The 27,403-nt window shown below is 40.1% G+C and overlaps 1 protein-coding gene across 1 annotated transcript in view; it reads left to right on the top strand.

The window, feature by feature from the left end:
• dstyk (dual serine/threonine and tyrosine protein kinase) overlaps positions 1 to 27,403 on the top strand; it is a 29,254-nt gene extending 1,851 nt beyond the window's left edge. Inside the window, exons 2-14 of the mRNA XM_085274043.1 lie at positions 4,272 to 4,681; positions 13,948 to 14,442; positions 14,599 to 14,794; positions 17,884 to 18,122; positions 19,098 to 19,181; positions 19,288 to 19,464; positions 22,511 to 22,640; positions 23,037 to 23,193; positions 23,706 to 23,838; positions 23,981 to 24,094; positions 25,853 to 25,967; positions 26,087 to 26,221; positions 26,776 to 27,403. Coding sequence (XP_085130169.1) covers positions 4,272 to 4,681; positions 13,948 to 14,442; positions 14,599 to 14,794; positions 17,884 to 18,122; positions 19,098 to 19,181; positions 19,288 to 19,464; positions 22,511 to 22,640; positions 23,037 to 23,193; positions 23,706 to 23,838; positions 23,981 to 24,094; positions 25,853 to 25,967; positions 26,087 to 26,221; positions 26,776 to 26,963 — 2,573 coding nt within the window. The 3' untranslated portion in view covers positions 26,964 to 27,403. The remainder of the gene's footprint in view (positions 1 to 4,271; positions 4,682 to 13,947; positions 14,443 to 14,598; positions 14,795 to 17,883; positions 18,123 to 19,097; positions 19,182 to 19,287; positions 19,465 to 22,510; positions 22,641 to 23,036; positions 23,194 to 23,705; positions 23,839 to 23,980; positions 24,095 to 25,852; positions 25,968 to 26,086; positions 26,222 to 26,775) is intronic.

Consider the following 27,403-nt stretch of genomic DNA (forward strand, 5'->3'; position numbering starts at 1 on the left):
GTACATTTCTGTGTAGACTTGCTTGCGTTATTGCTTCATGTTAGGTCAATGAGGGCAGGTTAGAAGTGCAGTAAAGCCACTGTAGTGTTAGAAAGTAATGCAGTGGTATGTGACTATAAAGGGGTGGCTGTTGCTGCTATGCGCTGTCTTCGTTATGTAAGTGTTTTAGACTGTGACTCAGCATCATTGGGGATTATATCAGAGCCCTGCAATGATCAAAATGAATCGATTCTTCTGTTTGCGCTTCATACCTTAGGGGACAAAAAAATAATCCCAAAAAATAATATTTGATCAAGAGTGGTTCATTGTCTCTGCTGTGGAATATAATGTCCTGTATTCTTGGAGTTGTGTTAAAATACCAAGAATAATATAGATGTAATAATCTGAGTGTCCTATCTTTGATAACAGCGCTGACTAGGGGTGGGAGAAGACTTTAGTACAATAGTATATTGTATTGCTTCTTTATGTGATATGTTATTGATAAGGGTGCACATGAGCCAATATGAAGGTCATGAATGAAGTGTAAAGATAACCTGTTATTCTTATTAATGTTTCATAAAAATAATTTTAAAAAATCCCATATTTATCTTATATGTACTGTGGTGCATTACCTCACTTCATTCTTTGAACTGTATTAGTGCTTCCTCTTTTTTCAAGCCAGCTTTCTCTTGATTGGCTGAGTCTTGCAAACAGAAGGTTTGAAAAGCAATAATGGTGGGAAGACTGTTCACAACAACAGCTGGGTATCTCTGATGACTGTATTAGTGATATCCAAGTACTTGTAGGATATCGTATCCTACAAGTACTTGGATATCAAATACTTTAAAGGTATCCAGGACACCTTTAAAGTATTTGTGCCCAATTTTCTTTCTACTAATTTTACAGATACAAACCACCTTTTAATTCTGATTAGTTTGTCAGGACAGTGGAAAATCTTTAACCATAATGCCATATCTATACTGGAAATAGCCTAGGAAAGCATGCAGTAAAAATTAGCTGTACTGTGATTAAAACCGGTTAGGAACAGTTTCATTAATAGAATAGCCCTTCATTGTCATTTCGCTTGTACAGCGAAATTATGAGTGCTCCACACTAGGGCTGGGCGATATGACCCAAAATTCATATCTCGATATTTTTTAGCTGGATGGCGATATAAGATATATATCTCGATTTTTTTTTTTTTTTTTTTTTTTTTTAAGCCATAAAGTAAGAACAAAAAGAGAGTTCTTAGTCAAAGCTTTGTCCCAGATGTCACACAGGCACTTTTATTAACATACAGCACAGATGTACATGAAAAATTACTCAAAATTAAATTATGAGCATTCATTAAATAATCATGCTCCATAAATAAAAGAAAACAAGGTTGTTTTTGTGCTAAACAAAGAGCTCACAATTGTGCAGTCAAAATATAAACTAAAAGACGCTGAGCGTAATAACAAAGACAGATTTCACAGCTGCTCTGTTCCCAAGTTTTGCTGTGTGACTGACAGCCTGGAGTTTGAAATCCGCTTCATAACCACGTCTCTTACAGGTGCCATTTATGGTCCTTATACACACACAATACGGTAATATTACGTTGATGCACAGTACGTATCACTCCGCGAAGCTCCTCGGTAGCCGTAATGCGCCGACAACCTATCAAGCGGTGCAGCTCCGTAGCTGACCAAAGTCGTACTCAAACATTTTGACAGATTGCTGAGCGCCGTGTACCACATAAAATCGGTTCGCGGCCATCAAGCACAACCAGAATTCATACATAAGGCGCGCTATCAACTTTTGAGAGAATGAAAGGATTTTAGGGTTAGCGCTGTTAGCTCGTTAGCGCGGTTAGCTCGTTAGCACGTTGACGCCGTCCAGCCCCACGCATGGGGCGATGCGCAGTAACTCGTTAACGGAGATTTGCCGTGTCCGTCTTGTCGCTGCCTGCACGTGAAGCGATGGGGGAGGAGGGGGAGTTGTCTTCAGTGAAGGCGAGGCGGAGTAACGTTGCGTAGAGACAAAAGTGGACGAAAGAGAGGCAAACTTGCGGCTCCACAACTATAATTATAACGTAACATAGACTATATCGATATAAAGGATATTGTCACATCTTATATCTCGTATAAAAATATATCGATATGTTTTAAAAACTCGATATATCGCCCAGCTCTACTCCACACTACCCCGGCACACGCATGTGCAGTAATAAATAACAAACAGGATAAATGGATGCAAACTGGAGGAATATATACAAAACAGTAGAAAGGTACACATTAGAGGACAAAGTGCTTGGAAGTAGTGCAAAGGACTTGGTGTGAGGATCGAGTCCATGTGTGAGTGGCCTTAAATAGCATTCCCACCAATTTGAAGTTCAATTTCAGCATCGGTTAAATATTATTTTGGATGATAGTTAAAGCCCTCTTAGTCATTGTATTCAATCACAATGAACAGTTGAAGGGTTCCTCAGAACTTCTAGTAGACATGGGCATTGTGAGGAGAGTGGCAGATATCATAAATGGCAGCCTCCATGTTTCAAACTCCACATCATAATGCTAGCAGCACTAGCTCTTACAGACTCAGCTGAATCTTCACTTATTTTCATTGGATTATTTCAAAGTTATTTATGGGGTCAAAAAGAAACAAGACAGGAAAAATCCAACACTGCCAAAGTGACATTAATACTGTTTACAGGCTTTTAACCGCACAGCTATTGTAGAATGAGCTGAATGAGATTTCCTTTATCTAACCAGAGACTGTTTAACGTGTGGACGTAGCTTTTGTGTTGGGAAAAATTAAGCTAATGGGGCTGTTATGCTCGCAACATCGCCTGTGTCGCACACCCATTTTGATGTCACGTCATGTGTCGTGCAAATAGAATAGAATAGAATTCAACTTTATTGTCATTGCACATGCACAGGTACAGGGCAACGAAATGCAGTTTGCATCCATCCAGAAGTGAACAAAAAACAATCTTTGTGGTGCTTTGTTGGTCATGCGCCTCTTGATTTTTGTAACCTGGTGTGTGTTGTTTTTTAGCACCATTTTCATGATATTCCAGCACAGAAGCTCACAGATATACAGATATACAGAGGGAGATATTGGAACCGTTTGAAAACTTGAGTTTGTGGAAAAAACTTTGCAAAAAACCTTCAACAAAGTCTTTCTGTTTTCCCGTTTTCTCCTCCTATAGCAGTGTTTATGTGATGATATTGTCTGAGTGGCGACACCTATCCTTCAGGAGAATCCTGCAGTGGCTCCCTGCACTGTAATGGCGGGTAAAAATACAAGCGACTATGAGACAAGGTTGTGACCACTGCGGCAGGTATACTGGGGGCTTGATGAGAAAGTGCCTTAAACCTGCGTTCTGTCTAAGGGCCACCAGATTGCGATAGCTGCTGTTGGGGGAAAAAAGGACGTCTGGTTCTATAGAAGTCTAAGGGAAAATGGCTTACTGTGTTTCCCCCTGTAAACACATATTAATGACAAGTGGTTAGTCAATTAAAAATCATTTAAATTTTTATTTTATCCAAGTTGGAAATTAAAACGCAAATCTTAAAGCTTCAAAACGGGGTTTCTGAAGCCAGTGGATGACATCATGCTAGTTACATCCATGTTTTTCTACTTTCTATGCATCTAAGATGACTGTAACATCTAACAAATGGTAGGTAAAGTTGAGATGTCTAACTGATTGGATTTTTTAAAGGGATGCCGATAGCAATATTTAGTGTAAGATAAGATTTTCTTACAGTTACACGAAACAAACACAAAAAGTCAGGTATTACTTGTTTATTGTTATTTGCTTTTTTTTAATGCTAGGGAATTGAGGAACAGCTTCTCTTTTAACAACATTCAGCTCTTCATTCTGCCTTTGAAAGCAAAACCAGTGCAAAATCCGTGCACAACACAATCTCATGGTGTTTTTTAGATGTAAAAAAAAAACCCCACCATAAATGTTTGCTCAAACACACACAGCCAGTTTAACTTACAAGAGTCACCACTTTGACTCCTTGGTTTGATGCGTATCAAACAAGGGTAAAGTGAATGCAGGTTAATAGGACTACAGCAAAGTGATTTACCCATTACAATGACTGATATCTATCCGTCATGTCACATTAATTTTTCGCTGGCTAAACATTCAAAAACGCTGTGAGGAGGAGGTGAAAAACAGATAGCATGCTGATGCTGACACCTGTAGTGCCGACCAAGAGTTTCTAAACAGCTTACTGAGTCTAACTGTTTGTTCTACTATACTGATGTGGTTTTAGATAACATATCCTCTTCATGTTGTCCAGGTCAGCTCAGCTGCATCTCGTTCCCTGCTCACGAAGAAGAGTTCCTACGCAACAATGTGGGTGCTTCCCCCTACATCCTTGTGCTGGGCCAGAACTGCACTGCTCGCTACCAGCTGGTCAACAGCCTTCTAGGGGAGAAGCTGCTGCCACTGGGCGGTGAGGCTGGAGAGCCTTGTGAAGGAGTCCAGGGCACTGTCTGCAAGAGGAGGAAACTTTGTTTCACCCATGGGAGACAGACACGGCTCAGCTTGGCACTGCCTGGCCAGTATGAGCTGGTGCACCAGTTGGCGGCTAATTGTGGTCGCTGGGATACTGTTCCCAGGGAGGACTTGGAGATCCATGAGGAATATGAAGACCCAGCCCACAGGCTAGCAGAGCTGGAAATCACTCTCCACCACTCGCTGCTTCAGGTAGGCTTGAAACATGTGCAGATGTCGAGAATTAACTCTGTTTAACAGTAGAGAGGGTTTGCTTTGCTTTGCTAGCAATAAGTAAGACTCATTCCTAGGTGGTGTTGGACTCTGACAGGGTTCTCCTTTGTCAACATTTTTTTTAAAATAAATATTGTAAAGAGAATTTCAAGGCACAACCAATGTGCACATTTCCTCGAGCAGTGACCTCCAGCCCGTGGTGGGGAGTGTGCAACTAGGTGTGAAGTGTCTTTGAAGAGAATGAGCTGTTTAAATCCGATCCATGTCCCTCAGACAGAAAAGTGTGGCGTTCCCTCTCCGGGCCAGGAAAGAGTTTGAACGAAGGTGTGAGAGTTGAGCATAAAAAGCTGTTGATTTATAGGTTTATCCACGTTCTTGCCCTCAGTGATCACTACGATTGTAGATAAAGACTGAATTAATAAGATTGGAGATAGCAGCACGGATAATGAGTTTTGTTCTGAAGGGTGTTTGGGTGAGCCATTCATGAAAGGCTTAGAGTAGAGCTGATACTAGTGTTAATTGAATGGAGCCATTGTTGGTGGTTTACGGATCTGATTAGGATGCCTGCTAAGTGAGCTCAGGAGCATAAGTGATAGACGGCTAGATCAATTTTTTTTTACCCTCATAATTTAAATATGTAGTGTGACATGAACCCCTTTATGTGAGATTGGTGCCATATATGTTTCCCATTGATGTACGGTACACTATTGCACACAAAACTTTCTTTTCTTTTTTCTTTTTTTTTTTTAAGTAATTTGAAGTGAAAACTATTGATCAATACAGTCGTGTTTACTAGTCCTTTTACAGAAAAGTAAACTAGGATAGTAAGAATATCCTGAAACGTTTTGTCAATGAAGTTTTTCTTGAGGAGCATTTTAATTTTGTGGTCAACCCGCAAAGGCTGATGTTTCAGACATTTAACTGGCCAATTCTGTTCCGTCTGTTATCAGCAGAGTGGATTTAAGCTGTTCTGCCGTTATCAGTTAGACTTTAACACAATAAACTGGCATTAGGTAATGCAATGCACTTTTTATATAACAATAAACATAATCATCGTCATAATTTACAACCTTTCATAAACAAACATGCGTTTCTTTCAAGAACCATTTGACTCCAAAGCTTCGAGCGGTTGTGTAGTTATTGTTGTAAAGTTCATTAGGGTGAAGGCAGGTGATTTTGTCTGATTCTTGATTGAAAAGGTTTTGGTGAATCTGGTGTGAGCAGATTTATGGAAAATGATCATAGAGTCTATTGTTACACGTTATAGACTTCTAGTAGAACATGATATACAGGGTGGGCCACTTATATGGATACACCGTAATAAAATAGGAATGGTTGGTGATATTGAAGTCCTGTTTGTGGCACATTAGTATATGTGAGGGGGCAAACTCCTCAAGATGGGTGGTGACCATGGTGGCCATTTAGAAGTCGTCCATCTTGGATACAACTTTTGTTTTTTCAATAGGAAGAGGGCCATGTGACACATCAAACTTATTGGTAATGTCACAAGAAAAACAATTGTGTGCTTGGTTTCAATTAGAGCTGGGCGATAGAACGATAACGATATGTATCGCGATATAACTTTTACTCGATAGAGAAATTAAGCTATCGCGATAGACTTCGCCGCTCTTGTCCTCTTAAAATAAAATAAAAATAAAAAAAAAAGGTCAGCCAAGCCAAACTAAGTAGCGCAGAGCCGAACCAATCACAGCCGCAGCGTCACGTCGCGTGACTTGTTACGTACAGCACAAGTGCCAAGCCGCACGTGTGTTTGTTTGGGAAGCAGGCAGTGGGTAGTAATAATAATAATAATAATAATAATAATAATAATAATAATGGATTGGATTTATATAGCGCTTTTCAAGGCACCCAAAGCGCTTTACAATGCCACTATTCATTCACTCTCACATTCATACACTGGTGGAGGCAAGCTACGGTTGTAGCCACAGCTGCCCTGGGTAATGGAGCCAGCGCGTAATGGAGGAAATGAGTGTGCCGACTAGAAAAATCTACCGAGCGTGACCGAAGAGAAAACAGATGACGGTTCCAATGTCGGAGAGATTGTCGAAGGGAAGAGCCATAGAAGTTCCGTAGTGTGAAGGTATTTCGGCTATTTCAAGTCTGACAAAAAACAGAGTAGCGTGCACTGTAAATTGTGCCGAAAGCAAGTCTGGAAATACAATAAACTGGTGCATGCGTCACACTGTGCGCCACGTTATTGTTTCGGTGAAATGAATTTCTACAATACTGTTACTGTTAATTCTACTCTGCGGGATTATTTTTTAAAACGAAAACGGAAAATCTCCGTTTTCAAAAACACCCGTGTACGTGTGGACGTAGCCTCAGTCTCTGACTGGAAGCGCTAATTCGTCATTCGGCTGTTGTCAGACTAAAGTAACTGTTAAAACTGTTTGAAAAGCTAAGCTATACTACAAGGAGAGATTGAGAATTTCCTTTTAGTTCTCAGTTTATTTGATATTGACAAAAGTTAGTCTGTTTTGTCTGTTCTTCTGTAAAACAAACTAAGATTTATTTTTAGAATTAATATTTTGTTTCTAAGTGGAATTGACAATTTAGTCTGTTTTTGTTTGTTCTATTTTGAAACTTAAACGCTTTAGCGGCTGCCTTTTGTGTAGTTTGCAATATTTGCCTTTATTTATCTGAAAAAGTCTCATGTTCCTTGAGTACATCTACCCTGTTGAACTTATTATGGGAAATAAATATTTAAATAAAAACAAGCTGCTGATTATTTCACATTTTACTTGTGAGCAACGGCACATTTAAATCTTACAAATATAGTTATTTGGCTTATATCGTGATAGATATCGTTATCGCCTGAAATGAAAAAAACATATCGTGATATGAAAAAATCTCATATCGCCCAGCTCTAGTTTCAATGTAACTTTATTCTTTCATTAGTTATTTACAAGTTTCTGACCACTTATAAAATGTGTTCAATGTGCTGCCCATTGTGTTGGATTGTCAGTGCAACACTCTTCTCCCACTCTTCACACACTGATAGCAACACCGCAGGAGAAATGCCAGCACAGGCATCCAGTATCCGTAGTTTCTGGTGCTGCACATCTCGTATTTTCACACCATAGACAATTGCCTTCAGATGACCCCAAAGATAAAAGTCTAAGGGGGTCAGATCGGGAGACCTTGGGGGCCATTCAACTGGCCCACGACGACCAATCCACTTTCCAGGAAACTGTTCATCTAGGAATGCTCGGACCTGGCACCCATAATGTGGTGGTGCACCATCTTCTGGAAAATCTCAGGGAACGTGCCAGCTTCAGTGCACAAAGAGGGAAACACATCATCATGTAGCAATTTCAAATATCCAGTGGCCTTGAGGTTTCCATTGATGGAGAATGGACCCACTATTGTACCCCATATACCAAACCATCACTTTTGTTGTTCCAACAGTCTTGGAGGGATCCATCCAACATGGGTTAGTGTCAGACCAATAGCGGTGGTTTTGTTTGTTAACTTCACCGTTCACATAAAAGTTTGCCTAATCACTGAACAAAATCTTCTGCGTGAACTGAGGGTCCTGTTCCAATTTTTGTTTTGCCCATTCTGCAAATTCTGTGCGCCGATCTGGGTCATCCTCGGTGAGATGCTGCAGTAGCTGGAGTTTGTAAGGGTGCCATTTGTGAGTAGCTAATATCTGCCAAAGGGATGTTTGACTAATGCCGCTCTCCAGTGACATGCGGCGAGTGCTACGCTGTGGGCTCTTGCTGAATGAAGCTAGGGCAGCCACTGATGTTTCTTCATTAGTGACAGTTTTCTTGCGTCTACGTTTTGGCAAATCCAACACTGAACCAGTTTCACGAAACTTAGCAAGTAGTTTGCTAACTGTAGCATGGGAGATGGGTGGTCTCGTAAGGTGTCTTGCATTGAAATCTGCTGCAATGACCCGGTTACTGCGTTCACCAGATATCAACGCAATTTTGATCCGCTCCTCACGTGTTAACCTCTTCGACATGTCAATGGCTGTGAACAAAGAGAAACTTGTAAATAACTCATGAAAGAAGAAAGTTGCGTTGAAACCAAGCACACAATTGTTTTTCTTGTGACATTACCAATAAGTTTGATGTGTCACATGGCCCTCTTCCTATTGAAAAAACAAAAGTTGTATCCAAGATGGACGACTTCTAAATGGCCACCATAGTTACCACCCATCTTGAGGAGTTTGCCCCCTCACATATACTAATGTGCCACAAACAGGACTTTAATATCACCAACCGTTCCCATTTTATTACGGTGTATCCATATAAATGGCCCACCCTGTAGTGTGAAAATGAAATTACACTAGCTTGACTTCGATCGAGTTTGCAGGCAGAACTCTCTTGAGCTCCTGCCACAGCATTTCAGTCAGGTTGGGTTCATTGCAACACCTTGAGTCTTTTCTTTTTCAGCCATTCTGGGGTAGTTTAGCTGCTGTGTTTGGAGTCATTACCCTGTTGACCAACCCTGTTGATCCATATTTTTGATCAAGCTTTAGCTATTGGATAGATGGCCTCCAGTTTGGCTTTAGAGTACGTATACAGAGGAGTTCATGGTTGACTCAACACTTGCAGGGTGTCAGGGTCCTGTGATTGCAAAACAAGCCCAAATCATCACCCTTCCACCACCGTGCTGACACTTGTTATAAGGTGTTCATGCAAATATGCTGTGTTTGGGTTTTTTCCTAACATGGTTCTGTGTATCATGTCCAAATATCTCAGTCTTGTGATTTGTTTGGATGCAACTTTTGCAAACATAAGTCATTAAAGAAAAAAGCCTTTCTCATGGTTACCCTTCCAAACAAGCCACACTTGTTCAGTCTTTTTCTAATTGCACTATCATGAACTTTAACATTTAACATGGTCACTGAGGCCTGTAGCGTCTGAGATTGTAGCTCTTGGATTTCTTGCAATATCTCTGAGCATTGCGCAGTTTGACCTTGGGGTAAATTTACTGGAAAGACCGCTCCTGGGATTATTGGGAGCTGTCTTTAACATTTTACACTTGTGAATTATCTTTCTTAACATTTGGAAATGGCCTTAAACCCCTTAGATTGATGGGCAGGAAGAGTTGCTTCTCTAAGATCATCGCTAATGTCTTTCCTCCCTGGCATTAACACAAACCCAAATGCTCCAGACTTATTAACTGCCAGAACTTCAGCTTTTATAGAGGTGCTAACATTTGTTGTTGATCAGTTAGTCAAGTGTATTTCATTATCAGCACCTGGCTGATGCTGACCCGGGAAAATAGGAATTTAGCGTTTTGGTTTAGTTTTTGTTTAAAGTAATAAAAAAATAAATAAATAAATAAATATATATCTATATCTATATATATATATATATATATATATATATATATATATATATATATATATATATATATATATATATATATATATATATTATGTTCATATCAGGTTTTGATTTAAATGAACTTAGAGCCTGGTAAAGATAACGTTTTTGCTTTAATTTTTCATCATGTGGAAAAATGATGAAACAGTGCTTTGATTACGGTTTATTTCAGTCGTGAAATGCATTTAAAAAAATTCAGTGTGTACTTATATTTTGTGAGCTGATATTTATTGTTCTCCTTTTTTCTTTTTTTTTTCCCTTCATGGATCGATTTATTCTTTTCATCATTGTCTCCTGTTTGAATTAGCTTTTGCTCACGTGGCTTAGCTCATAAACAGATTACTGAGCAGAGCTGATTATTTCTTGTGCTGTTCGTTTTTTCACTTGATTTGTGCTGTTGTTTAGGCATGCAGTGTTTCACCAGTGTTCCACGCTCTGCGGTCGTGTGACCAGAAAATCACAGAATCTTGAGAAAATTAAATGATTTGGTTTGGTCTGTGAATTGTAGTCATTTCTTATAATGCTTGACACATGGAAAGGCCTCCCAAAGGATCCCAGATCTCCAGAAACTAAGCCTGGCTTTTCCAGCCCACCCGCCCAACCCCCTTACGTAATGCTACTGGTCTGGTGTGATTCACATGACTAGGTCATGTAAAAAAACAGATCTCAAACCCTTTGGTGTGGTACAATTGCCATGGTTACAGTTGAGATCTGGGACACTGGGTGTTCATATCACTAGGAAAAATATTTTGTTGTGTTTTGTTTTGTTTTCAATGGCATAGATCAGCATTTGATGTGGGCTGTGCTAATAAAAGAAGATCCATTAAAAACTTTTCTTTAAAAAATCCAATAGTGTTTGGGTTTATACACACACATCAGAATATGCGTGTGGGAGAAAAACACAACAGACAGAGATAAATCCCAATCGTGTTAATTTGTAAGTACCAAATTAAAATTAATTTAGCGGCAGTTTAGTATTTTACAGATTAATGTTTGAAGGAAAAACCTCGATACTGAAAACAAAGGCGGTTGTTACAAATCTCCGTTTACTTTCATGTGTGACTGGAGGGCATGAGATGTGCCTTATTGTGACCTTAGAAGCTGAAATAGCTGACATATTTTTCAGTAACGATTCAGATTCAGTAAAAAAATTAAAGACAAAAGGACCAGTGTGATCTCGTATTGTATGCATTTGATTAACTACACTTGAAGAAAATGAAATCCACTTTCTTCAAACCAGACAACTAAAGCAGCCCAGTGCTTTATGTCTCTGCTGAACGAAGAGCAGAGAATAAGAAATAAATGGAGGCACAGAATCTCTCTGCTGGCTGTGGTATTCACACACTCCTGCCATAGAGGAGGCCAGCAGATGAGAGCTCAGTTGCTAATTGGCCCTCACTTCATCCCGGGGTATTTACGCATGCCTCCTGCTTCAACTTAACTGCAGTCTAACCATGTTGACATATGAAGGTGCTAATCTACCACCATGTTTCTAAAAATTCTTTTGAGGTATATAATCCAATATGTTTACTGCCACACTTCTGCAGACTCTTATGAACAAGTGCGATTTTGCCAGTCACCCTTAAAATATGCATTTAGGAGAAGTTTATAATTACTTTATATGATTGTTTCTCTTTGCTGTGTTTCTTTGTAGAAGCCCAGTCTAACGTGGGCTTTGAAGTCTTATTAAACCTGAACAGTAACATCTAAATACCCTACAGGCTTCCTCTTGAAGGGTTGTTATTGAAAACAGGCTCCATTAAGGCAATTCAAACATTGTATTGATTTTGATTGGTTGCAACCAAATGTTTGCAGGCTATCTTTGTTCCAAAGAGACTGCTCAGATGGCCTCGCTGCTTGTTTCTTGGAGACAGGACTGACTGTCTCCTTTGTGTAGCTGTTGGTCATTTCTGCCTTTTTTCCCCCCTCTGGCTTTTTTTTTTTCTTCTTCCTCCACCCCGTCACAGTCTCTCCTTCTATTTTTGTAAATGTCGTAAATTATTAAGGGTTAAGAAAATCTTTTTGCATTAATTTTTTTTCTGCCCTGTCACAGCCATTCCCAAGACCACTACAAATGTTTGTGCCATGATGTGTTCAGAATTAGAAACGGTCTGTGTCGTTTCTTTCCCAGAGGGAAAGCTCTTTGAACATCTTGTGGCATGAATTGTAGATTGTATTTAACAGGAGTTTGTCGTGCTGGTATTTGAGGTCATAAGGTTAATGGCCGAGTTAGAGCCTGACTAATAGCAGTCCATTGGTTAATGATCGGGAATTAACCAATTACAGATTGGTATCGGTGTATTTGCCTTTTGATTTGCACCAATATGGAAGCTTGTACTTGCTGCCAAACCTAATGCAGAAAAACAGGCTTGGACAGTTTGCAGTGTGGCTTCAGCTTTTGTTCAGTTCTCTATTAGCAGGGCACATATCACAGCCGAGCAGTAGGCAAGGGTTCAAATATTTGGTGAGAGTAGCTCTTTAGTTTGTTTTGTACACTGGGTTTTAGCAACCAATCGTGTTTAAGCAGGCATTTTGTTACATGTTGAGAAAAAGATGAATTCCAGTTGCCAAAATGCAATCTCGAAGTCCTCATCATCTGATAGTGTTTTATTAGCTCTTTAATGTTCATCTGCATTTGTAAACTAGCCAGTGCACAGCACCGCATCTTGGTTTATACTTGCGGAAAGGAGCATGCGCAAAAAGTGATGCCACGTCAGCTGAAGTGCTGGTGTGCCGCTACACTTTGGTGTTATCTTGACGTGCACATGACACCGCAGGTTGAAGACATAAATGTAAGGCACGCCTGCCACGGCTGTAATAGCTTGGGAAAAAAACTTTTGAAAAAAGAAGACATTTAAAAGACTGTTTCAGCTTTTTTTAAATCTATGCCCTACACCAGCACCCATGAGACACCTATAGTGGGGTAAATAATCATTTGATTCCCTGCTTACAAAGGGTTGCATTGATGTCAGAGAACCCTGATTTTAGTTTCATCTGACCACATCACTTTCTCTCAAGCCTTCTCTGAATCATTTAGATGTTCACTGGAAAGCGGAAACTGCGCCTGTACATCTGCCTTCTTGAGCAGTAAGACCCTGTGGGTCCATTACAGCATGATGTGTTACCATTACTGTTCTTGGTGACTGTGGTCCCATCTGCCTTCAGATCATTTACAAGCTGCTCGTGTGTGGTTTTGGGCTGATCCACCACTTTTCCCATGACCATGCTCACCCTATGAGGCAAGGGTTTGACGTTGTTTGACCTATGATTTGGCCCATGATGGTGGAGATGTTTAAATAGAAGAAACTGATCCTATGGACAGGTGCGTCTTATATACATAATGAGTTGAGATCATGAGTATATATAATTGATTGACTGTAATCTGTGGGCCACATAGCGAGACAGCCAATCAGTGGGATCCAGAAGTCTGGCTGTAAGGGGATTTACTTTACTTATTTACTCATAGTCACTTTGTTTATCGGCCTTTTGTTTGGTGCCAAGCAGAGGTTGAACGAAGGTCTTATCTGAAGTTTTTTTTTTTTTTTTTTTTTTCCCCTGATACTGTTGAGTTTTTGTTTCACACATGGGAAATTGTACATATTTTATTACATGTACAATAAATAAGGTAACGCTGTTTTCTGTCCTTATTAGTTTTAATTAAATGACGCCAGTTTCGTCAGATATTTGTGAAATAAACCCGGCGTCATCCTTTTAGTAGTTTTTGTATTGCTAGATTTCACTAAAATGTAAATTTTTATTTAATTTGATTGAATTGTCTGTTTTCTAAAAAGATGAACACGTTGCCTGTAATGATGTCTACATAAACATTTGGTTTTAATAAGCGTCATATTGTTTTGTTTTTGTTTTGTTTTCCCTCGTCAGGAAGCAAAGGTCATGGTGGTGCCTTGCCCAAGTGTCCAGCCCATAGAAGAAGCTCTGGAAGACTGCACTCGCAATGTGATCCCAGTCATACTCTATGCCATCAACCAGGACTCCCTCAGCTCAGAACAGGTGGCACAGCTCTGGAAGGTCAAAGAGATGCTCTCCTTTCCCATCTGTTTTGTCCGTTTGCCTGACAGCGTTCCAGCAGCATCCCCAGAACGTGGCCGCCACACAGAGAAGGAGAAGAGCCCCCTTCACAAGCAGCTACTGTCACTTGGCTTTCTCAATAGCCCGACAGGAAACAGTTCCTGTGGCACCCCAACGCAGATGCCCACACCGGGCTCCAAGCCCCAGAGCATGTTGGGTGAATCTTTCGAAAGACCGCATCGGTTACTGGTGCCGTTTGCTCGCCAGGTGCTTCAAAATCAGCAGGTGGAAGCTGCCAGCCTGCTCAATGGACTTCACTGTCGGTGTCTAGATCTTTTTATCAACCAGGTCAGACAATGATGTTTCCTACTACTGTTCGTCTTTATTCATATGTTCGTATGTATTGCTCTACTGCTTCACAGTAGACACAGTCACTTGATGATTTTCTTGGTCACAGTGGGGGTCCAAACAGACCTTTGTCCTTTGTGCCTCACTTTCCTGCAGGCCTTTGACATGCAGAGGGACCTGCAGATAACACCACGCAGGCTGGAGTACACCCGCGAGAAAGAGGGTGAACTCTTCAACTCCCTTATGGCCATTGCTAACCGCAAACAGGAAGAGATGAAGGAGATGATAGTGGAGACACTCACCAGCATGAAAGAGCAGTTACTGGAGGATGCTGCCAACCTGGAGTTTACAGGTGAGCAGATAAGCACCGGTGCTAATAGACAGGCGTAGGATCTTTCATACTATAAGGGAAATGCCATCTCGACCTGTTTGTAAATGGTGAAATGCACAAAAGATTGCGACACAGATTACATCAAAGTATCTTAGTAATCTGATCGGCTTGTTTGTGTCTAAACTGTTTTTCAGATGTGATCACATAAACTTCTGGCAGATGTTGCTTAGCCTTGAAAAAGTATAAGGAAAACCACAACTAATGTTTTTATTGTTCATAGTGATGATGATGATGATGATAATAATGTTTTGCACCTCACCTCATCTGTAGTCTTTCTGTGTACGTCTGCACACACAATGTACAAGGTTGCTGTTTGAATGAGCATCGCAGAGGATGTGTTTTAACCTTAGCAGTACTGCGGTTTCCATGTCTGGTGTTTGTGGCTAGCATAGATGACTTGTTGATTTCTGTGGTTTTTGGTAATTTGACTCTGTGGCTGTTAGATGTCACCAAGCAAGATAAGGTTTTCTGTTTCTGAGGAAAAACTTAAAATATTTAATTGTGACTAATTAACATTAATATATCAGAATCAGAATCAGAATACTTTATTGATCCCTGGGGGAAATTATTTATCATTAATAGAGCCCCAGTATTTCTATTTGTGATTTGTATAAATGGAACATGTTTACGTTTCCATCTACAGGAGCCTGTTGTTGGGTTTTTGTTTGTGTGTTTTTTGTTTTTATTTATTTTCATATTTTTTTGAGGGGGGCGTATGGGTGTTGTTCGAGATGAATTTAATCACCCTGATAATATTTTTGGCTGAACACTGGCACACATGCATGCACGGTTTCATTAGTTAAATTAATTAAGTAGTTAAATTAAACTAATTATTCCTCTGATTACATGGTGCCATCCATCCATTTGTTTTTCCCCCAATTATCCAGTTTAGAGTTGCTGGCGGACTGTCCACTTTGTAAGGTATACCATGTTAGGAGCAGATTGGACCCCTTCGCCCCAACTTGGGCATTCAGAACATCCTTAATTCTTCAATGCAAAAATTCAACAAGGTGCTAAAATGTTCCTCAGAGATTTTGGTCTGTACTGAAGTGATGGCGTCACACGGTTGCTGCAGATTTGTTAGCTGTGCATCCATGATGTGAATCCCCATTCCAAAACACCCGAAAGGTGCTCTATTGAATGAGATCTGGTACCTGTGGAGGCCACTGGAGTACAGTGAAACCAGTTTGAGATGCTTTGGACTTTGCAACATGTTGTGCATTCTCTGTAAACAATAGAGATGGTTAAGTGGGAAAATCCCAGCAGGTCAGCAGTTTCTGAAATACTTAAACCAGCTTGACTGACACCCAAAATCAGTCAGGCGAGTTTCAGTTTCACCTTTCTTCACGTTCTGATGCACCTTTTAAACTTTAGCAGGTCGTCTTGACTGTGTCTGCGTACCTAAATGCATTGGGTTACTGCCATCTGATTGGCTGATTAGAAATTTGTGTTGAACAGGTATACATACATGGCCAGTGAGTGTATCAGTGTTTACAGCCTACAAAGCCAGACTGTGCATAGTCTTTAGATACTTGCATAGATCTAAACAGATGTAACCAAGCCATCTGTGCTTCACAATCTGCCCCCAAAGTTTGGCACTGTCTGACTCAACATATTCAGAAAGAAAAGGCAGTCATTGCCTGTTGCTTTTGCTCCGGGTATGTTTGAGAAACAACTTCTCTTGGTTATCTGTAAAACATTGAGTAATACTCCGTGCAGGTGTTTTAACACTGAACCATTTCTTTTTCTTTTTTTCCCCTTTTAATCAGGAAATTGGCAACGTGCACTTTTTCCACCCATAACCTTATCATCAGTGTTGCAACATAAATAGATTTTTCTCCTCTGGAGAAAGATAGTAGAGATCATTGTTGAAACTACAGTAAGTCTGACACAATGCTTTGTACACAAAGGAGAAGAAGAACTGTTGGAAGCAGAATCCAGTGTAAAATTATATTGACAAGTTTGCAAACGCTATTGTGCCAACGTCAACCCTTTACTTTAATTACTTCAATTTAAAAAGTCCAGCTTGGCTCTGGATTGTCAGTTCATCAAATTAAAAAAATTAATTCAAAAATGTATTGAGTTTATCAAGAAATTACAGAGAAGAAAGTTTGGACAGTATATTAACTGAAACTTTCTCTTTCTAAAAAGGAAAAAAAAATAATTAGAATTTGGTACGTGGTGTTGTACGTCGGGACTATTGCACTGACGTTGAATTGTTTTATTTTTTTCATTTTAAAGCTTTATTATCTGTGATTTGGGCTGTTTTTAAACAAGTATGAAGAATTAAGTTCCTTGTTTATGCAGTTTCTACAGGCCTTCAAATCTGCTGCCAGACAATGAACATCAAAATATTTTAAGGACTTCATTCATCGTTCTATTTTAACTTAAACTATACTCTTGAGAGTCCATACTCATAAAATCATAGTATCAGGTAGTTTCTATAAAAATGAAGTTTAACTAGTTTTTTAGCTAATAGAATTCAGAACCTTTTCCCCGCTCCTACAGCACAATTAATGAGTGATAAAATGAAATGTGTGTTGGAGCTTGCAACCTTTTTTTCTTTCACCTTTCATCCAAAAACATGGGTGTTTTAAAATGTGTTTACACTTATTAATATTAGTGATGATCAGTAAAAGGCAAAATTTATAATATTTATAAGAATTTTTTAAGAATTATTTTTAATGCTGGATGATGATTAAAGTGTATGATCGCTGCTCGTCATCTTTGTTGGCTCAAACCCTGGAGAGTCAATCTACCTCCAAACAGCATGAAGAGTACCTGTGAGGTAGTTTGCCACCCTCTGGGGATGATTATTTTTCTTGTAGGAAGCGTTGTTAAGTTTGTTCTTGTGGAGAAACGTGATTTTCAACAAGTAGTCTTCGCAAAATCCGATGCAGTCATATAAATACTTTGAGTTGATCCTCCAGTACACATGTTGAGCATCAAACGAAAATCCAGTGACATCAGTTATTCAATATTTATTTGTCCTTATTGTTTACATGTGCCACACGTTAACATGACAAACGGTGTTCTTTTACGTCAAATAGACGTCATCGTGACAACAAATGGAGAGCCTGTTACGTCAAAAGAGATAAAATCCTGCATCAACCAGATCCAGGAGCTGATAGTGGCCAGTTTGAATCAGGCTGTGGCGAATAAACTCATCAGCTCTGTGGATTATCTGAGGGAGAGCTTTGTAGGAACTCTGGAGCGATGCCTCAGCAGTCTGGAGAAGTCCAACTTTGATTCTTCTGTTCACAATATCACTTCTGATCATCTCAAACAGGTGGGTGAGAAAGGAGGCTAATGTAACATGTTTGTGTCAAGAAATGTAAGGTGTGAACACTAATCGCATATAAAAATGTCAAGTATTTCATTAAAGTTTAAAGGGGAAACTTTACTGAAGGGCCAACAGGAACAATGGTCTTTTCCACTGCAGAAAGAAAGTATCTCCTGTTGGGTTGTGGACTTCTGAGGGCCTCTAAAGAAACAGGAATTAAACCTAAAACCATCACAGTTTTGAAAGCTCATTTTCAGAAGCACAACAAAGATGTGTGACATCCGGTGTCTCTGGTTTGCTTCTCTCTTCTTTTATATCACTGTTTTTACCCCTCAGCCTTTGTTGTTGTTATGTGGGCGAGCGGGGTTAATGCGATGGTGACGTAGGATTTTGAATTTATACCACAGATGTGTGTACTAGGATGTGTCTTTTATGTTTTCTCAGTTCAAACGTTTGAAATGTTTTCTATGTTCTATTGCGAATAAAATATGAGTTTGAGATCTGCAAATCATTCTTTTTTTAATATTTCACACAGCACCTCAATTCTTTTGGAATTGGGTTTGTGGTTTTGGTTAAGATGCACTCTTTTGGTGACTTTATCTTTTGTAGAGCGCCCGTCTACAGTTTAATTCTAATATTCTTGTCTTTGAGTCTGACAGATACAGTTATTCATACTTTGTGCTGTGTTGTTGAACGGTGTCACTGTCAAAGCTGTTGCTGCTGTTACATCACCACATTAGGTGAGTGGATGTTACACAGTGGAACAGAGCAGCCTGTTCTGTGAACTTGTGCCTGATTGAGTTCCTGAAGTGGAAAAGTGGTTTCTCACATGTTATTTGAGATGTTTGTTTTTTTGTTTTATTTTGTTTTTTACACAAAAGTAGAATAATGAGCTCTTATTAGTCATGCTAGAAGCTTTTTAGACTCACAGATTGTCTTAAAATTTGGGTTTTGTGCTAACCCTTTTCTCACCTGTCACAGCTGTTAAATGCTGCCTATCACGTAGAGGTCACCTTTCATTCTGGATCTTCTGTCACGAGACTCGTTTGGGAGCAAATCAAACAGGTCGGTGTCTCAAACATTCACACAAATCATTTTTAAAGTACTCGGACTTCTGATGAGATGGCTATGTTTTTCCCTTTTGATATGAGTCTCTTCTTCTTCCTTGCAGATAATCCACCGGATAACGTTTGTTAACCCTCCTGCCATCACTCCAGACTGGAAGCGCAAAGTGGCCCAGGATGCCATCGAAAGTCTCAGCGCTGCCAAACTGGCCCGAAGTATCTGCTCGCAGTTCAGGACCCGGCTCAACAGCTCCCACGAGGCTTTCGGGACATCTCTGCGTCAGGTTAAAACCTTCTCTTTTGCTTTAGCTGCACTTTTTTCTTTCCTATTCCTACAAATACTTTCCCCTGTATGATCTTAAATATACGTAAAAAACTGTCAATGAAATGGTGATGATTCAATAAAGGTTGACTACTCACCAGTAACTCTCACTGCAGTCAAAAAAATGTTGGTTTTAAAGTAAGGCACCACCTCCAGGGCAGTGAGGCTGTGAAACTAGAGCTACCGCTGGTGTATAGGGAAAAATCGTGACCACAGCATCTACACATTGTTGTTTGTTTGTTGAGCAGCAGAGATGAAAGTGCCGTGTGATGCTGCGGTATGCCTTATGAGACGTTTCCTGGAACTCACATATGCAGAGAGGTATTTGGGACGGCTCTACTATTGTTTGTGTAACATTAGCAGCTGGTTTCACAGGGAGTCAAAAAATGCGAGAGCTGGGAGCAATTCACAGCAGCTTCTTTGAAAGCCCATTCTCTTTAGCAGCTGCAAGACTAAAGGCTGCTAACCGCACAGCTCGAAAATGGACAATTTATTAAATCAGTGAAACTTATTTAAATACCACTTTTCACAGATACAAATCACAATAAAACAAGAAGTAAAAATGTAAAATAACAATGTCAAACAATCGAATATAGCATAAAACAACAAATTAGTTATTTAATCAGATTCACTGTTATTATTTTTGTATTTATGCAATTGGCATGCATGGCGTGGACATCCCTCCATAAAGCCCCCAACAGATGAGTGATGGTATTTATCACATGACAGACAGTGTGGGCCACATCAGTGTCTCCATTATCATGCAGTTACACAAATACAATGACTTATTGTGACGGAAGAGGAGGTGATGTTGGGTGAACATAACTAATTGAAAATAAGGTTATTTATGCTTCTGATCCACTTGTCGAGTGCCGTGGAAACCAGCTGACTAAAATAACATCATACGTGTGTCACGTTCCTGTTGGAGCGACCAGAAAAACAAGCAGGACATCGGCGAATAACGGACATTAAAACGCAGGCTTGGTGTGATATTCAGGATTAGTAACACTTGAAAGTCTGATAAGGTATTGTTGTCACCTCACCAGACAGGTGGGCGAGCTGCGTGGACTCCCAGCTTTGTGAATTCAATAACTCAAGAACACAGCAACGTAGGATTTTCAAATTCATACCAAGGGTGTATCTACTAAAAATCTCCAATAAGTTTGAATCTTGGTGACCTCGACTTCATTGTCAAGATCACAGATGAAGTTTTCTGAAAATCTTGTGAATGCGATAACTCGTGAAGTTACCTAAGATGTTCAAATTGATGTCATGGTTTTTTACAACGGTGTGTAATGGCCTTTGTGCCGAAAAGAGCACACGACGATGATACTCGGCACTTTACACGAGCCCCTAAGGTGATTTCACTTGCAGACTACAGACCTGTAATTTTTCCCATTACTGAGCTGCATCTGGGAATCGGTAGAATCAGATATCAAACTATCGGCAATTTTTCAGCTTCTTGGTGCAAAATATGGATGACCTCCAGTCCCACCGATTCTCAGAGATTCTCACGTTAAGCAACACGTTACAGCTTGCAGCTCCAAACTTTTCTTTTTTCTTATTTGCTTAAATACAAAGCTCATACTTCACATACATGAGTAAATAAGAACCGAGAAAAATGTGTTCTTTATACAATCAAGCATTTTTTTAATCACTCTAATTGTTGTGAATTTTTTCCTGCAGATGTCTTTTAATAATCTCAGCTTGTCTCGTGATTTATTTACGAGACAAGCTGAGATTAGCATAGTTCTGTCTTTAGCTGCAAAGCTGCCTTGTGTTGAATATATGAACAAATCTAGCTTACTCTGTTGTTGTTGGTTTTTTTTTTTTTAATTGTTGTTTATTTTGTTTTCTGGCTCAGAATCGGCCTGTGGGGAACATTGGATAAACAGAAATGTCTTTTCTGGTTGAGCTGATGAAACCCCAATTAACAAAACTAGTTAAAAAATAATTTCATTACAAGCCGGGAGGGGAATTTCCTCTGGAGCTGCATGAATTGTCTTTGAGTTGGAACCAAAAAAATTCCACAATGCAGGAAAAACCCTGATGTAAACAAATAAGTAATTTAATTTACTTAACAACATTTGAACTTGCAGTATTTTATTAGTTTGGTAATAGTTAATAGTGAGCTGTTAGTGGTGACCAAACCGTGTAGATTAGAGCTGTTTACTGTTGCTCTCTGGTTTAAAAAAAAAAAAAAAAAAAAAAAAAGAGGAGTGAGTCGGTGAGCTCCTCTGCGCTGACCTCTGACAAATGACGTCACATAGCCATAGGGGTCAAAACAGCTGGCCAGGGGTCACTGAGAACTTCAGGGCCAGCTAGTTTTCCATGGTAGTATCTCACGCTTTAATATAAAAACAACATACAGATGGATTGAGATTATTGAATCCAAAAACATGTGGTCAGAGCTGTACTGATGTACAGGGTGTGCAAAAAGGACAAATTTTACATTTTCTTTAGTCACAAAACCACAAAAACCTTTAGTTGAATCTACAAAAATGGTAACGATAACCCAGTTTGACAGACATAAAATAACATTTTGTACTAATAAGATGATTCACCAAGGCTGTTAGTTGAACCTTGGTATATCTCAGCATGGTGTGATGTGGTGTTCTTAAAAGAAACGGAGGAAACTTAAAATGTGTAATGAGCTGCTTGTGCTCATGCTTCTGTAGAGAGCAAAGCAGTCTTTGACTCATGTTAGTGCGACTCTTTTGAGACCAAACTTGTTTTACTATGAAGGAGAAAGTTCTTGGGCCAAACAAACATGATGGGTGGCTCAATGAAGCATTCATCAGCTCTGTACATGGACTCTGTTAGTTAAAGGGCTGTGCTTACATTAAGTTTAAAACTTTAGAGAGAGCCTCTCTGCTGGCTTTTTTTCCCTACAAAAATAACTGGTTAGTAACAAATTTTGGAAAATGTTATTGCTAACGAATGAGATCAGCCATTTGATATGTCCTAATGCAGGGCATGAGTTGTTACGCCATGTGTTGTGTTTGCAGCTGGAGGAAGGGCACACGGGTCGTCTGGAGCGCACCGAGGACCTGTGGCTGCGTGTGAGGAAGGACCACGCCCCTCGACTGGCCCGCCTGTCTTTGGAGAGCCGCTCTCTGAGGGATGTGCTGCTGCACGGTGAGTCACCACCGAATTCCTCTGTCGTTCCCACAAATGGGCACAGCGCACTCACACGTTTCTGCTAACTGTGGCTCCGTCAAGTTCTAAATCTGAACTTAACTAATTTAACTCCAAGATGTGTCCCTGCTTGAATGAAAAGTATAAATTTTAGGTCATGGGGGAAAAACACAGGGAGACTTTCCACTCCCAGTAGATGAAACTGTACAGTGAAGGTCACTGTATATTTGAGTGTGAGTACACTACTTAAAAATAGGCAAATCTAATTTAGAAACACAATAAGTGACTGGTTAAAATACTCAGACACTGGCAAAGTTTCAGACTTAGCTTCAAAGCTGCATTTATAAACACAATCTTATTATCTGCAATTCTTTTTCTCTCTCTCTCTTCTCACAGGCAAGCCCAAGCTCGGGCGGGAGTTGGGCCGGGGTCAGTACGGCGTTGTGTATTTGTGTGACAGCTGGGGAGGACACTACCCATGTGCACTAAAGTCCGTGGTCCCGCCTGACGATAAACACTGGAATGACCTGGCTTTAGAGTTTCACTACACACGGTGAGTTATTAGGAACAAGTGTTTGAACACAGTCGCGTCTTCACACCAAACAGCTGGCTCCAAATGCATCGCAGCTTTACTCGCGCTCAGCAGCTGTGACTAAGAAAGTTTCTCAGGCAGCAGGTGCATTCATCAAGAGCAGAGCTCTGCTTATAGAACATGACAGGCTGCTTGTTTTCAAGGCCAAACTCCACCCAGCTTATAGAAAAGTAGTTTTGGCTGTTGAAGCCTTGAGGCTCTTTTGTGTCATGTCAGTGTTTATTTTTAAAGGTGACAGCATGAGTTCGTTAGCACAGTTAATGCTTGTGCGCTATAACCTCCTCAGCTCTGAGGAATTCTGGAATCTCCAAAACTTTGCAGAGGCGAATTTATCAAAGGCAAACAAGATTGACTTCAAGATAACAGAAGTATAAGCAGAAGAAGGTGGACGGGGGTGAGAAGTAAACCTTTTATGATTTTATAGCTAAAATATGTTTTCCCTCCCCTTTCTTTGGGTGTGTGCGTCTCCTCAGGTCACTGCCCAAACATGAGCGGCTGGTCGACCTGCACGGCTCTGTGATCGATTACACCTATGGAGACGGCTCCAGCATATCTGTGCTGCTTATCATGGAGCGGCTGCACCGAGACCTCTACACAGGCTTGAAGGTGACTCGATAAAGCAGCGAATAACAGAGATCTTAGGTCATTGTTTTATAGGAGCAGCTCCGTACTCTTCTACTCTGCTCTTTACATCCTGTTAAGTCTCCGGTTTCTCTCTCTCTCTGTTGTTTTTGTTCGTCCCTGCCAGGCTGGTTTATCACTGAAGGAGAGACTGCAGATTGCTCTGGATGTGGTGGAGGGGATCCGTTTCCTCCATGGTCAGGGTCTCCTGCACAGAGACATAAAGCTAAAAAATGTTCTGGTAAGTTCAGATCAGCTGTCAGTTAGACCGGCTATAGTCTGTGACTGTGTAGCTCTATCAGAACTCTATATTATCAAAGTAGCCCACGTTCATAAAATACATGGCACAGTTGATCTGAATGACACCTTTCCAAGCACAGAAGAAAATGCACTCCATAGGTTCAGCATCATACAATTACAATAATCTCTACATCGATTACTCACCTGTGATCTGAGTCACAAATATAAACAGTCTGATTACACTAATAAAATGCAAACAGCTGTATGTCTGTTTCCACTGTGAATAATAGTAAATGGGCAGAGTGCTGACAGAAAACCACCATAAAGGAAAATACAGCATGTCTCAGGTTTGCAAAAGACCACCTGGAGGTTCCCCACACAAAGTAAATGTAAATCTCAGGTTGCGTTGTTTGTGGGAATGCACAAACCGTCTGGACGGTAGTATGTTCAAGTGTTAGTGCAACAACAGGTCAGCAGCTTTTGGAAAATGCACTCTTGCATCTGCTTGGGAAGATTCCCTCCTGTCTGCAAAAGAGGATGTGATCCAGTCTCTTAATGCTATAATGTTGAAGTGGGTCAGAGATGATCCTTCCTCTATTTCTTTGTGGAAATCTGTAATCTCAGAGGTTGTGAATATGGAAGAACGTGATCAGTGGAACGTCTGTTGATTTATAATCTGGAATTGAATAGATGACACGGATGATCGCCACCTTTTTGGTCTAAAGTACGTAGACTGGATTTATGGACTAGTTGTTGTATTTCACTATATAAAACGGGCCCTGTGCAAGTGCGGAGTATTGTCTCATTGCATTACTGATGTCACAGCTTCAGTTTAACAGCATCACTGTAGCGTTGTTAGTTTTTTGTAGTTTGTTCTTTTATCTTTCCCAAATTTAATAAACAGAATTGTGAGGAAAAATGAACAAAGCTTCATCCCAGCTCTGAAGTCTGTATTCAATGAGGAAACAGTTAATTCAGTGCACAAAATTAAATTATCAGAGTGGTTGTAGAGATGTTGTGGCATGGTCTGCCCAGGGTTAAATCAGGAAATCTCATAAATATTGGACAGCTTTGCAGGGAGAAATTTTCCTAAATTTGTCCTTTGTGTTGTGTTCGTTCTACAAGGAGCATCTGGTGGAGGTTGTTGCTGCTGAATGAGGTTCCACAAGTTAGTAAAATCAAGAGTTTTCTTAGTTTTTCCAGCCTTCACATTAAATGCATGTGATAATAAAAGTGTTCAACAGATGCAAGTTCAGTTTAATTGTTATTAGTGTAGTTTGATTTAACTCTGTTAATAGCTGTAGCCAACATTAGAACTACAGTTTCCAATCTTTATTTTAAACATTCAAGTAACAAGTGTTAATGCACATAAAAAAATGAATAAACATGAAATCAAAGAAAGCTTCGTATTTACATGGAAAAATAAGTTGACCCCTTCTTGTTTGGAAAAGCGTAGGAGGAATCACATGCTTGTTAATGCCTGCTCCTGTCTAGCAGATCTTGTATACCTGTTTTGATTATACAATTGAAAATATACACGCATGCTATAAATAAATATAAAATTACAGACTGCAGCACAATAGCTATGCATGCGTCCTACAGCTGGACTCTTACAACGAGCCATCTGTGTGCACGAATGCTCTCAGGTGACTGTAAACTTGGCCTTTGCATAAAGATCAGACCACATTTTTATGAGTGAAAATTTAAATACTGCAGTATTTTCTACTTGATTAGATAACCATCTTTTTGCTTTTTCTAGTTGGACAAACAAAATCGGGCAAAGATCACCGACCTGGGCTTCTGTAAACCAGAAGCCATGATGTCTGGCAGCATAGTAGGAACTCCCATCCACATGGCTCCAGAGCTGTTTACAGGTATGATTATGGGGCAGTGCATTAAAAAAAGAGAGTTATAAGAGCAGGAAGTCATAACTGCAGCTTGTTTTGTGTGTCAGGTTTTAACTTGTCTCCACTGTGGCATTGTCTCCCGACAGGAAAATATGACAACTCTGTCGACGTCTACGCCTTTGGGATCCTGTTCTGGTACCTGTGCACCGGTTCAGTGAAACTTCCAGAGGCTTTTGAAAAATGTTCCAGCAAGGATCAGCTCTGGAACAACGTTAAAAAAGGTAAACGGCCCTTTACCAGACTCTTTGAATCTTGGAGAATGCAAATCATAGTTCAGTTTGCAAATTTGGGAGAGAGTTACGATGCATGCAATGAGATCATAATCCCAAAACAAAATGTACACTACAGTGCCAAAAGTATTCACTCATTGAATTCAGGTATTCTAGTCACTTCGACAACCACAGGTGTATAAAATCAGGCACGTAGGCATGCAGACTTCTTCTACAAAGTTAGTGAAGGAATGGGTCGCTCTCAGGAGCTCGGTGAATTCCAGCGTGGTGCCATGATAGGACGCCACCTATGCAACAAGTCCAGCTGTTTCCTCACTACTAAATATTCCACAATCAGCTGTTAGTGGTATTATAACAAAGTAGAAGCAATTGGGAATGACAGCAACTCGGCCATGAAGTGGTAGGTCATGTAAGGAAGTGTAACTGTCACTGCTGAACACACAGATAATCTGTTGATTGTCAAACAGGGTGAATATTTGAGGAAATATTTGGATCGCTCGTGTTTCGGCCAGAGACTCACTTGTATCCATGTTGTCCTCCATCAGGTTCCAGACCAGAGCGCGTGCCTACTTTTGACGAAGAGTGCTGGCAGCTGATGGAGGCCTGCTGGAACGGGGACCCCTCCCAGAGACCCCTGCTTGGTATCGTTGAGCCGAGCCTGCAAAGTATAATGAAGCGGCTCTGCAACTGCAACTCGGAGCAGAAAAGCAGCAGCCTGGAGGACTCAAACTGAATACACTCCAGACAAACTAACACGTGTGTGATAGAGATACTGTTTGGAAAAGTATTTTTGTTGTATTTATGAAGAACGGAGCTGAACGGAGAATTTTGGAAAACCAGGCACCATTTACAAAAACAAAAAAAGGTGTCCAAGTTGACCTCCTTGTTCACACTTGTTGCATTTACATTATTTATGAGATGTTGACCAGAAGTTTGCAAATACGTGTTTTATTGATTGTGTAATTGATTTGTATACAAACTCTATTTGCTTGTTGCTGCACTGCTAATTGCTACTTTGTCATAGAAATGTTACTAGGTTCAAAGTGTTTTAAAAGTAGTCCATTCCCAGTATTATGAAAAAAATATAAAATTAATTTTAGATTGTATTTAAACTGAACATGTCTGTCTATACAAGCACATCTTTTTTTAAATAAAATTATCTGTTACAACCAA

Source organism: Mchenga conophoros, linkage group LG5, assembly GCF_057382185.1.
Source record: "Mchenga conophoros isolate Kocher_MC1m ecotype Shallow Benthic linkage group LG5, M_conophoros_male_GT1.1, whole genome shotgun sequence".
NCBI lineage: Eukaryota > Metazoa > Chordata > Actinopteri > Cichliformes > Cichlidae > Mchenga > Mchenga conophoros.